General features: G+C 45.9%; 1 protein-coding gene across 1 annotated transcript; it reads right to left on the reverse strand.

The window, feature by feature from the left end:
- Window positions 1-6,591: 6,591 nt before the first annotated feature.
- EDN1 (endothelin 1) lies at window positions 6,592-12,995 on the reverse strand. Its single transcript, XM_030314835.1, has 5 exons — window positions 12,332-12,995; window positions 10,636-10,804; window positions 9,060-9,218; window positions 8,789-8,902; window positions 6,592-7,198 (listed from the first exon to the last, which is right to left on the reverse strand). Exons 1-5 carry the CDS (start codon window positions 12,393-12,395, stop codon window positions 7,096-7,098), a joined length of 609 nt encoding a protein of 202 aa, XP_030170695.1. The 5' UTR covers window positions 12,396-12,995; the 3' UTR covers window positions 6,592-7,095.
- Window positions 12,996-13,332: the final 337 nt, after the last annotated feature.

A 13,332-nucleotide genomic window follows, 5' to 3' on the forward strand; every position in this document is an offset into this window, starting at 1 on the left:
GTTCAGCTATGTCTTTCTTATTGTGTCGTTTGTCGACTTGTTCGTCCCATAGTGTAGCCTTACTTACTGTATTTTTCTTAGTCACAAAGCACAGTGTATCAAATTATCTGGGTCATACCAGGCTCAGCCTCTTAATTAGCTGCCTGACCTTGGGCAAGTTACTACTCAATCTCTCCCTGAGTTTCCTCATCTATACAATAGAGTGAATAAATGTACCTACCTCTTAGGGTTATAGTAATGAGAAAATGAGTTGATGAGTGCAAACCTCTCAAACGAGTACCTGGCATATGGTAAGTACTAAATAAATATTAACTATTACATGTGTTTGTCTCCTCGGTTATTCCGAGTCCCCCGAGGTCTGGGAACATTTATTGTTCATTCCCTCTAAGCTCGAGACCCATGTATCCAATTGAGTATTTCACATTTCCCTTGGTTGAACAAAGCATATCAAATTCGTTATGTCTATACTGAAATATTTACAGATGAGATGATAATGATACCATGGATTGGATTCAGAGTAATCCATAGAGGGAAGGCAGAGTGTGGGTGTAAACCCCACCAATCATATCTTGGCAACTATATGATGGTTATGTTGGGTTTATTACGCTATTCTCCCAAGTGTTGTGTATGTTTAAAGATATCCATAATAAGAAATTTACTTATGCACCTCCAATACCAACATTATAATACTTTCCCACCTTCCTTCTCAGTCTGGCTCCCTCTCTGATGCTCCCTGTCTCAGTAGATAACATTTTTTATTCTATAAGCAGAGAGTGGCAATGAAAGATGTTTTTGAGATGGGGGAAATAACTTAAATTATTTTGTTAACTTCTTTCTAGCTCTGAATTCATTGAAATTATGATTGAAGCATTTGGAGAAGCATCATGGCGGTGAATGAATTGGACTAGAGAGAAATAAAAAGACCCACTGGAGGAGAGCCTAAATGGAGGAATATTTCAACTACACAAACTCCCCAAAGAGACTCCTATAAGGGGGTCTTATAAACCTTCTTTAATCTGGTTTCATTTTGGCCAGGGAGGGCATCATCTTCACATTTCCCTTACTGGAGCCCATAACTCATCTCTACATTCATTCATGCGTTGATGTATTATGCCCAAAGCTCTGTGCTCAAGACTGAAGGCACTAGAGAAGGTGAAAGTCCTCTGCCTTAACCTGGTCTGCACGTAATGAGATGTAGACATCTAGTCTCGCTAAACAGGGCCAAGGTCTAGGTCATCTCTGACAGACTGAAGGGATTTTGAAATTCTGAAACTCTGACCTGCTTCAAGGCTCATCCTGGTCTCGAGTAATCCTGTGTTCTGGTTTTTCCATGATAGTCTGTGGTGCTCTGGTCATTGCTAAAAGTGTCACCAAGCTCTATCAGAAGCGTCCCAGTTGCTTTGTGTTTTTTTTTTTTAAGTTTATTTTATTTCTTTTGAGAAAGAGCAAGCATGAGCAGGGGAGGGGCAAAAAGGAAGAGAGGGCGAGAGAGAATCCCAAGCAGGCTCTGCACTGTCAGCACCAAGCCCAGAGTAAGACTCGAACTCACGAACCGTGAGATGGTGACCCGAGCTGAAATCAAGAGTTGGACGCTTAGCCGACTGAGCCACCCAGGCGCCCCGTGTGTCCCAGTTTTAATAATAAATTATCTAGGCACCCCTTTCATGGTCCAGAGTTCATCTAAAAGGGCAAGACCAACCTTACAAGCAACTCCTTCTTCCTGACAGTCCTAGAGCAGATCTAGGATGCCAGCATGCCCTGGTCCAAGGCAAACCTCAGATTTGGCAAGCACAAGACTGCCCTGCTAAAAACTTCCACAGAGACAAAAAATACCTTAGAGTGGTTCCCCTTCTACCAAAGGAGATGAAAGCACATGGGAGAGAGACATGGAACGTGAGAGGAACAGCATGGCTCTGTGGCAGGACAACAGAAGTGCACGGATGGAAGGGTACAAAGACACAACACTGAGCTTCAGCAGGCTTGGAAACAATGGGCTCCCACTTAGGGAAGATGGTGAGAGGATATTTTACCAAGTGGAAAGAGTTTTGAGACTTCCAAGCCTGACGCGCACAGAGGCATGCGCCAGTGAAACTATCTCCGTTTTTAAAATATCGCGATACTTCCAACCTGTTGGTGAATAGCTATAACGCGAAGCCTGGAAACTCCACCTTCGCTGCCCACCCCTTTCCCCAGACTACTGGACCTTCCCACAGTCCAGCACCTGGAGGCCTACCATCCTGGCCTACCTGGGGGCCACCAGGAACCTACCCCCACAGTTCTGGCCCTGTCTGTTCCACCTAGCCAGTGCCCATGCCAGTGCAGTAGCTCGCAATGTTAAGCGAGTCCCATCCCTCGCAGTATTCCATAGCAGTTTATGGTGGAGACCTGGAGTGACTCAGAATATGAAAGCGGGGAAATAAAAGGCAGAAACACACATGAAAAAATGCTGACCAGCAAGTCTGTGTGTCAAATTCCCAGTGTGCTGCCTCTCAGAGCTGGGAGCAGCCTATCATGCTTGGGACCCATGATTTCCATCAGTGTCCCTAAGACCCATGCCCTTCTGCTTTTGTTATCTAATAGCACTTTTCGTTATCTAATAGCCCTAGCTCTTTCTCTGATTATTCTGGGGAAGTGGTAGGACCTCTGCCATCCCATTTATCACCACAATGTCTTCCCTTGCATTGGACCCATGGCCGGTGGTGAAGCGTGCCATGACACCAGGTTTGGAAACAGGCATCGTAAATTGTCACAATTTCTCTGCCATCTGTCCATAGACATACCAAAGATGATGTGGTAAACACATATTGTACAATGGAAATGCTCAGGACGAGGGTGCAGGGGTGCATGTGGAGCACTGATATTCCCGAGAGACTAATAAGAAGCTAATTATTCTCATAGTTCACTGGCAAGATGGAAATACTCTACGTTTGTCCAAAAACTCTGGGCCAGTGGTATCCCCTCTGCTCCGGGGCAGTTTTAGGAGAAAGAGTCCAAGGGTCTTGAGTTCCAGTCTTGTTGTTCACCTGACGGAAGAGTCTGGACAAGTCACTTACTCATTCAATATGTCTGTTTCCTCAGCTGTCAAAAGGGTATAAAAATATGGCCTCCAAATCCTGAAAAGATCGTTGCAGGAGAGGGGGTCGATGACAAAAGGGAAAATGTTATGGGCAGTCTGGTTCTCTACAAGATGAGAGGTCATTGTTAAATCATAAGGTTCTGAGAATAGTAATGGTGACTGCGCTCGATATATCTGTCTTGGGCCCCAAAGCCAGGACCCCAAAAACGGTGAGGAATACAAAAAGGAGAGAAAGCTGAGGTGGAAAAAAAAAAACTCCATTGAAAATATGGGCTTAAAAACTGCATTTTACATGTTGAGATCTTGGGCTTGAAAAGGAACATTTTCAGGACTGTAGACAAAGAAATAAAACACAGTATCTCGAGTACTACCGTACTTGAGTATTATCATAGAGTTCCATCAGAGGACTGAACAAAGGAATGCCCCTTCACTCGTATTATCTAAGGGTTATTTAGAAACTAAATCCTATAAAAGCAATAACAAATACACGTTCCCAGTTATATTCTATTTCGTCCTATAGCAATTCACTTCACGAAGCCTTGAGACTTGTATGCCTCCTTATATTCCTTTTCTCTTCCCTTACGTTTCTTCCCTTATATACTGCAAGGATGGATCCGCCAAATATCGCCTGTGAGGCTGGAAGGCAAAGCTTTGCCTTCACTACCCAGAACCCTCTGCTAAGGTTTACTCGGGCATCAGTCGCCTGTGACCTCCAGGTGTCTCCAGGTAAAGCATCTGTGCTCAAGGGTTCAGGGTCCAGAGATGCCACAGCTGCGTGATCTTAGGTAAGTCACTTCCCTCTCGGGACCTTGGCTTTTCCCCCTGGAAATACAAAGTCTTCCTGAGAGGACTCTAGCTTAGTGATAATACGCTGTGTTGTGAGAACTCCACTTAGTATAATACCCTGAGCGTTTCAGGAAGTATAGGCAGGATAAAAGCCAATGGTTTCCATCACAAATGAAGTGATTTCCTGGGGAGAAGAATTCAGCACCCATTAGTGGTCTCCTCTCCCTCCAGCAAAGGATGGCTACTCCCCACCCAGGATCCTCTGGTCCTCGGAGTCCTGAGATCAAAGCTCTGCCTGACCTTTAGTGCAATGAGAGAAATCTGTCCTGAATGGGCTTCCAAACACAGCCGTTTTACTGGGAAGACAGCAGGACATGTGACAGACCATTCCACCACTGCACTCCTCAAGACAGCAGGAGCCTTTCATAGTATCAAATCTTTCCTCTACATACTTGAAAAATATTCATTTCCTCTAAATCTTCCAGCTTATTTTACTACTGACCCTCATGCCCTGAGAGAGCTGCTGCAGGCGTGTCCACTCAACTTCTTCATGACATCGCAGGCTCTTTCTTCGAGCCTTTAGACAGATTCTCCTCTTGCTCATTTAACAGGGAAGGAAACCCACGATGCGGAGGGACCAAATGGTTGCGCACGATTAAATAGTGACCAAGTTCAAGCCAAGCCCCTTGTCATTGTGGACAAAAGTCCACAATTCCCTTAAGAATTACACACTGAGAAACAGTTTGCTAGATAAAGCGATATCTGGTCCTTGGAGTCCTGAGATCAAAGCTCTGCCTGGCCTTTGGTGCATAGACAGAAATCTGTTCTAAATGGACTTCCAGAAACCGCATTTTGAGATATTGGACTGTCTCTTAAAAGAAGAGAGAGAGAATGGAAGATGAGAAACAATGTCAATAAAGATAGAAACTCTGCCTAGGACGTTGTCGATGCACACCTGAAGGCTGTTATTTAACATCCTTCAAATGTGTCCTTGTTTAGACAACAGTGATCATCATGAGCTAATATATGTTGAATGCCAGGCATTCCTTGCTATTGGGAAAGGATGGTAAAGAGTCTCAAAAGCTCATCAAACCCTCATGGGCTTCTGTTGGTAATGGCCATTGGCAATATCAGTCTCCCGGATGGTTTGGCGAGGCCAGGAGGGTGTGCAATAGTGCCCGTGTTCCAGAACCAGCACTTGGTGTCTCTTCCTCCACCGGCTTGTGTCCAGTCCGGGGCTACTGAGGACAAGCAAAGGCACTTAGTGTTCCTTAATAACCAAGCTCTTAATCTGAGCGATAAATGAATAAATAAATAAATAACATTCACAATGCTACAGGGGACCCATAACTTGCCCTCGGCAGGCTGCTTTCTCCAAGCATTTCTCTGGAATGCGGAATGGAATTTCATCTCTGGAATGGTGTGGAACCGGATACAATTCGGTGACATTTTTGGGGAGTCGTCTTGCCATTGCCTCCTTCAGCCCGTTAATATGGAGAGAGCACCTCTCACCACACCATCCGCTTGAGCTGTTGGATCCTGTCTAATCGCCTAAGTAAAGTTAATGGATGAAGTAAGCCCCTGGAGAGTTTTCAGGGGAAGCAGAAAGCTACGACCCAGGGAAAGACAGAGGTATCGAAGCTGGGTTTTTGTTTTGTTTTTACCTTAATGTCATCTGAAGGCAACTTTGAAGATCCAGATGGAGTTCTTTCATAATCAGCCAAGACTATTTTCCTTCTTATTGTCACCTAAGAAACCATTTTCTTTTTTGTTTTTAATTTTTTTAACGTTTATTTATTTTTGAGACAGAGAGAGACAGAGCATGAACGGGGGAGGGTCAGAGAGAGGGAGACACAGAATCTGAAACAGGCTCCAGGCTCTGAGCTGTCAGCACAGAGCCCGACGCGGGGCTCGAACTCACAGACCACGAGATCATGACCTGAGCCGAAGTTGACCGCTTAACCGACTGAGCCACCCAGGCACCCCTAAGAAACCATTTTCAATCACTTCCTTTCATAATTCTTAGCATCATGGCCCACTTCTTGGGAATTTCAGAAATGACTCAAAATCAGTACAGTAGGGAAAAAAATATTTATTTTCTAAAGTCATTACCTTGACAGGCAAAACAAAGCATTTTTCTCAATTTCATTCAGAAATACACTTAAAAAAATACATAGACCAATATGGCCTGCCCAGACATATATTTAACATGGTAAATATAAGGAATAAACTGTTAGAATATAAATATCTATAAAAAAATAAGTACGTCAAAATTTATTCCAACCTCTTCCATTAGCCACTTACATAAAGGAAAATAATTTCACTGCTTTAAAGCATAACCAAATGTTTACTTTTCAATGTCTTCCATAAACAATTCTATACCATTGTGTTTCCAAAGATCAAGGCAAGGGAACCTCCTGATTCAATGATCTTTTTTCTTGTGGATCAGAGCTAGTAGATTACCATGAAACGTTACATCTACTACTGACGTGTTAGACTAGACATCTATGAGGCCAAGATTTACAACGGGGGTTTTGGGGGGAGGGGAGGGCAGGAGGGGGAAGAGCGAAGGGAGGCAATAATTAAAGGTGGGGAAATACTTCTTGCCAGAGTGCAATATAGGTGAGGTAGACTCATATTCATCAAACCCATCCTGATTTTACAGTAGTAACAGTGTCTTTCAGTTTGCATTTTTGTGAATTAAAAAAATAATAATAAAAGTCTTTTGCTTTTTTTTTTTTTTTTACTTGAGTGTCCTTCGAGTGTGTTTTCAATTTGTGCATTCCTTAGAAAATCTTTGCATGGACTTTGGAGCTTCTCCCTGAAACGTGCCAGGCGCCTGAGTGAGACACAAACACTCCCTTCGGACCCTCTTCAGAAATTCCACCGCGTGTGGAATCTCCTGTCCTCCCTCTGGAGGATGCCACCCTAATCCACAAGTCACTGTGTCTCTCTGCTTTCTGCGTGGTCCAACTATCACCCCAGATGAGGAAAGACGGAAGCGGTCACCACTGATGGAAGCAAATGAAGACAGATTGGGGGGACTCCTTAACCTTCCCTGGAAAGTTTACAGTGAGGACACTGGCCCGTTGCCAGTCTGGAGCAAGAAACGGTCTAAGCAGGGAGGATGCTTTTGCTCTGATCCCAACCATGTGGAGAGAGTGCAGAATCAGCCACAGGGTTCCCTCCGGGGAGGAGATGGCATGTGACAGGCCCCGGCCACCTGCCATCAATCAGTGCGTTCGGTTGTGGGTCACTTTCTTCTCTCTGTAGACCTCCGCTTTCAGCTTTGCAACACGGAAAGCTGTTTTGATGCTATTCCTGATGGCGTCCAACCTATTAAACAAGACAAGAGAAAACAAATGTTATTTTCTTAAAAATCATTGCCGGGCAAAAGAGGCATCTAAAATTAGAATCTAAGTCCAGTGCCTGAACTTTCGCCACCGACCGCAACAGCATGCTTCCCTTTGTTAACCTCAAGTGAAAATAAAGCCTGCCCCTTATGCTTGGAATAGGGGGGAGAGGAAGGGAGCAGCGGTCATATCTAAAGGGAACTGGGCATTAAATACAAATTTAAAGTACAATTTCAAGGTAAGCTAGAGATATTGTCTTGTCTCCTGTGCTCCGTCCGAACTACGACCACCACGGGACGCTACAGAGAAACTGACTCAACGTAGGCTTCAAATAATCATGGATATCTGCTTTGTCACGTAAAGAAATTAAAGGTAACTTGATGGGAAAGAAACTTTAAAAAGAGAGGAGGAATATATAGCTTTGCTCCAAGCAAATATGGTACCGCAAATAAAAACCACATATATATACACACACATATATACATACGTATATGTGTATATATATGTGTATATATATGTGCATATATGTATATATGTGTATATATATATATATACATATATTGCATTGACATGAGTTGCTATAATAGAAACTAATAGAAAAACAATAATAATTTCCAAGTCTGTTTACCTAACCCTGTGATCTGGGGGGAGGAGCATCAGTGGCCTGAGATTATAAATATGGAAAGTGCAATGGCAAAGTGAGAAGTCACAGACAGCTAAGGATGTCCCACACACCAGCAGTAAACCCCTCAGAAGTAGTTCATGGCTGTCAGGACTGTGCTCAGAACACTTTGAGCATAGAACCTCCTGCCACTGGATTTCTAGGAAAAGTGCCTGCGGACCACGATGGGGAAATGTTGAACACGTGACAGATCTGAATGCAGGTTTCTCCCCTCCAGCTTGTGAATGCTGACATGTCTGGGATATGGAAGGGTCATCACTCAAGAGGTCGAGAGCCATCACAACCCTACGGTGTTGCCTGATCTACGTTCTTTCTCTGCCCCAGCTCACGACCTACTAGAAAATGGGAGAGCTTTTCAGAAAGACATTGGCTTTCCACCGAATGCACTTCCCTGTTTAAAAAAAAATAAATAAATAACCCCCCAACACAGCTCGTTCTAATTCTCACCAACCCTACCTAATGACTTTATTCTCCCTTGGGCCATTGGAATAACTGCTACAACTTTTGGAAACCTTAATTATGTGGGACACTTTGATTTAAAAATAAAATAAAATAAGCAACCAAAAAAAAAAAAAAACCCAAAACAAAAACCCTCTCCCTGAAAGGACTGTTAATTTCTCAAGCAAAGTGGTAAATACACTGATGCAGAAAAGCAAGGACTAGCTATGACCAAATGACAAAGGTGTCTGTAGATGTATTCTGTTTGGACAATCTACCTTCAGACTGGGCGGCATGTGCTTAAGATCACCAAAGTGCGTAGGGGGCAAAGGTCTGCATTCAAGGTCTTCAAAAAAACATCTGGGAGAGATTCCTCTGCTCTTTTTAATCCACAGACTACGAAAATCTGTGTTCTCTTCTTCCAAGCCTTTCTCCTATTTGCGAGTCTCTTACCTTCTTATTTTTCTTCCTGCCACCAGCTGGTGATGAGTACACTTTTCTCCAAGCTCAGAACAGTCTTTTCCCTTCTTCTGGTCATCCCAGCCCTTCTCCATACTGTCTTGACCCCTGTTACAAGACAGATGGGGGAATGTACTTCAGCAATGGGACTCTCCTTCCTCACAAAGTCTCTGTTAATTTCTCTTAAGCAAAAAGGCAGCAACATCATGACAGGACGATTGGGAGGCCATAAAACTGATCGAAAGCAAAGGTGTTTCTACCTCACCTGAGCTCTTTTCCCACTTGGCAAAAAGTCCAGCACTTCTTGTCTTTCTGGCTGGCACACTGACATCTGTTCCTGTGGTCTGTCGCCTTCGTGGCAAATAAGTCCTTTAAGGATCGCTTAGACCTAGAAGGGCTTCCAAGTCCATACGGGACGATGTGCCTGTTATCAAAAAAGAGGAATACAAGATATTAGCATGATTAACAGTCTTCAAAACGACGCATTCTGTGGCGCAAACTCATTGCAGCGGGGCACAAGGCTCTCACCACACAGCTCCCGGTAGCCCAACTTAGGAGGGTCAAGTGTGAAGGTAGTCAGGGTCCCACACCCATCAATGGCCCTGAGCGCGTGTACCCCTCCAGGAGAAAACCATCTAACTCGACAAAATTCCATTTTAATTTCTAACAACGTTCTCTTTTAGCTCAACACAAGCAGCTTTGGGGTGTTTCGTTTTTTGTTTTGTTTTTTTTTGTTTTTGTTTTATTTGTTTGTTTTGCTTTGGTATCTATTTTTTTTTTTTCTTTTTACTTTTCTAACTTTCCATCTAGTTAACAGCTCTTGGGGGGGGGCGGGGGGGGGTGGAATTCAATGCAAAATCATGACTCACAAGATTTTGAAAATCTCTTTCCGGTTCAAGTCACGTGATAATGCTAAAAGTGCCCCCTGCCGGGGGCCGGGGAGGACACACTGCTGCACCCACGTTTGCACATCTCCTGCAATTGGTGACACCAGGTGACTAGTAGAAGGACTCGTTTGCCAGAAGGCTCTCTAGTAATTTCCAAAGTGTCCCTTTTGAGTCTCACCTAAAAGGGATAAAGTCATCCCCTTGGAAGGATCACCTTTTAAGTTATTAGGGTCACTGTGGGTTTTGTTTGATTTGATTTTGTTTGGACTCTGGTCATGCCTCGCCAAAATGGGACCCGGCGTGTTTTTGTTTACGGCTGCTTCTGACGGGTGAGCTAGTTTCCAGGGTGAAGGGATGGGAGACTGTTTTCTTCGAACTGGAGGCAGAAGAGAAATCTATGGGCCCTGTTTCTATTGCTGTCTTGAAATAGGCTTTTCTAAAGGGAAAGCACAGAGGGGTCAGGACATCCACCTTCTGGGTCCAGCCCTGCCACGGACTCACTCCTTGGGTTTTTGCTTTCCCCTAGGTAAAAGGAAGGGATTGATGATCGCTCTCTACCACCCTTTCTGCCTCAAGAGTAGCACAGGTTAGACTAACCCACATGCCCTCAGTCGCTTATTCCCGAAGCGCGGTCAGACCCCGCCAGAACATCCCCCTCCGAAATGCGTGGCAATGACCTGCTTGTCGCCACCATTTTCCGTCTCTCCTGTCATGAGTGTTTGAGCCACAGGGTCTCAGAAGACCCCCCCCCCTTCCCTGGCTGTTGCAAAGACCCAACCTGCCTGGGAATTCTCAGGAATAGAGGGGCACTGTCCCCACCCACCGAGGCACCTTCACGTCCTTCAGAATCCAGACCAGGGGCTCCCCGCAAAGCGACTAGCAGGAAGTGGGCTCCAGGCTGGAGTGGCCAGAGGTGAGGGATAGCTAGCGTTCCGACGCCCTCTAGAGACTCACTCGGGAGTGTTGACCCAGATGATGTCCAGGTGGCAGAAGTAGACACACTCCTTATCCAACAGGGAAGAGCAGGAGCAGCGCTTGGACCGTCGCGGCCGCCAGGGCGCACTGGGAGCCGGCTTCTCCCCTCCGCTGTCCAGGCCAGTGCTGAGCTCCGCGCCCAAGACCGCTGGGGAGAGAAAAAAAGCCGGTCAGCCGGGCACTTCCCCGGGGATCTAGCCGGGCAGATCAAAGCCCACCTTTAGCCGGCCTTCGGCAAGAAACACAGAGCGGAAAGGGCTCTTTATGTGACTTCATCTTTGCCCCCACTGGCTTACCCACTTTCAGGGAGATGACACGTGTGCAGGGGAAACAGCCACCAGAAAAGGGGACCGGCCCCCATGAAGCAGCCCCCAGAGGAACGCCCAGACATGCTGCCGGTGGCAAATCTGGGTGGCTTCTGCATGGGATTCAGGAGGACGGTGCCTTCAAGTTGGCCGATGACCAAAGAGCTAAAGTTGAATGAATCGTCTGCCTCTTCCTCGGTTGGGAGCCACGTCCCCATGCAGGTGAGGGGAGTACCGACCACTTCACGCCTGGTGGAGGGCAGGGACTAGCCCAGGTGATACGCAGCCCTCAAAATTAGGTGGAGGTCAAGAGCTTTCGGGGGGTGAGTGGAGAGAAAGAAGAGAAACCGGCTGTACGATACTCATCGCAGGTGGTAAACTCTGAGGAAACCCCTGATCTCGGGTGAGACTGAGCAGCAGCTTGGGGACCTAATCAAGGTTCTGTGGGCTTCGAATTGGGAACCCCGGGAGAAGGATGGCACGTGTCGGATTCACCACCTCCCCCTTCCCCACCGAAGAATCGCCTCTTCTCACTGACAAGTTAGCCATGTGGCTTATCTGCCCAATTTTGTACATTTCAAATGATCAGACACATTCCAGGATTTTCATTCCCTTGACATCTTTTCTCTTTAGTCAGGGTCATGAAAAGACACACACAAAAAAGGGCATTGACCCTCAGAAGGGGGAAACAGGCAGATGCACACAGACTATCTAAACCCTTAAGCAGCCAGGCTTTATCCTAGCTCCCCTCCCACGACAGGTGAATACAACTGAAAATAGACCTCACGCTGTTTTGGGTGCCAAAAACCTGCCAAAAAGGCCTAAAGTCAATAATGACAAATTTTAAAGAAAACATCTGCTTCACCCTGAAACTGCCCCGGGGGGTTGTTCAGCAGACCGTTCGGCAGGTGATTTTACTGCTCATATATTGCTCGAATGACTGGAATAAAATTCCTTGGCTCTGAGCTGAAATGTTTAAATATTTTACACCTTCACTCGCTATTTAAACGGTCTTGAAATAAAATACAGAAGTTCCTACATGTGCTGTTACCTGTACGAACACCTACACCGCGAATATACCTCCGGCGAAATTGTATCTTGTCTTTACTTTTCTTGAATTGTATTTTTAAAAGCCAAGGAAGGATACTACACAAGAATAGTATGTTACTTTAACGCCATAGGAGCAATTGTTTTCAGCAGAGGGATTTTTCCCCCCACTAAAAAAAACTGAAGTAACTTTAGGCAGTTATTGCCAGGCACTTGATATCTGACCTGCGGTAATAAAAAGAACGGGAAAACAGAAGCAGGAAAAACACGAAGGTGGACAAGAAGACATTAACATTCAGAGATTTACAAGTCGCCGTGCCTACCTGCTTCTGGAGCTCCTTGGAAAGCCACAAACAGCAGAGAGAAAATCACGGGGAAATAATCCATTGTGGTGCAAAAAAAAAATTAAAAAAAAAAAGGGGGGGGCGCGGATCAAAATCCTCCCCTGCCAACGAAACCCAGGGGAAAACGAAGAAAAAGAGCTTCAGTTGCCTCAAAGCGCTTCTGGTTATTCAGATCTCAACGCGATCCTTCAGCCTCAGGGCGCTTTTAACGGGCAGCAAAAGAAGTTTCTGCCAGGAGGGCCGGCAGTGGGAGCGGTCTGAAGACGCACGCGGCGGTGGCGTGCGGGGGGAACCCGGCAGCGCGACCGAGGACCCTCTGCGCGCTCGCCGCAGCGCCGATGCAGAAGCGCGTCTGACTAGGACAGCTCTCCGCCGGCTTTTTATATTGAACCCCTATAGAGTGGGGGTAAACAGCTCCAACTTTATTCCAGCCCCAGACAATGTTATTGTGTTATTAGTCACCAGCAGGCAACGTGCAGCCGGAGATAAGGCCGGGCTCTAAAGGAAATCACTGCTAACTTCAGAGGCAGACGCCCGCCGTCTGACAATTCAGGGGCAGGGCTAAGAAAAAGAAAATACCCATTAGAGAGACCTTTGGTAAACCTGCCCGTGCAGTGCTTGAGTCTGCTTCCCCTTTGCGAGCTGCCAGCCCCAGAGTTCAAGAATCAGAAGAGGGACTCCAGAAAAGTCATACCATTGGTATGAAAAGTATGAGCTACAGTTTAAATAGATTGTATTGTTGTGCGCGGGTTTTTTTTTTTTAATTGTTGTTCCCTGCATTCTCCTTTTATGTCGCCCGATTCCTTAGCGTTGATCACACAAGGGAACGCTCTCCCCCTTCACCCCACCCCACCCCCACCCCCGCCCACCACTGGGGGTCACGTTATTGTGGCAGATCAACATATTTGTCCCTTACTCCCGGCCCCCTCTCCCCCCTCCCCCCCCCCAAGTCTTTTTTGCTGAAGTTCTTTGCGTGCGCA

This window comes from Lynx canadensis, chromosome B2 (assembly GCF_007474595.2).
Source record: "Lynx canadensis isolate LIC74 chromosome B2, mLynCan4.pri.v2, whole genome shotgun sequence".
Lineage (NCBI taxonomy): Eukaryota > Metazoa > Chordata > Mammalia > Carnivora > Felidae > Lynx > Lynx canadensis.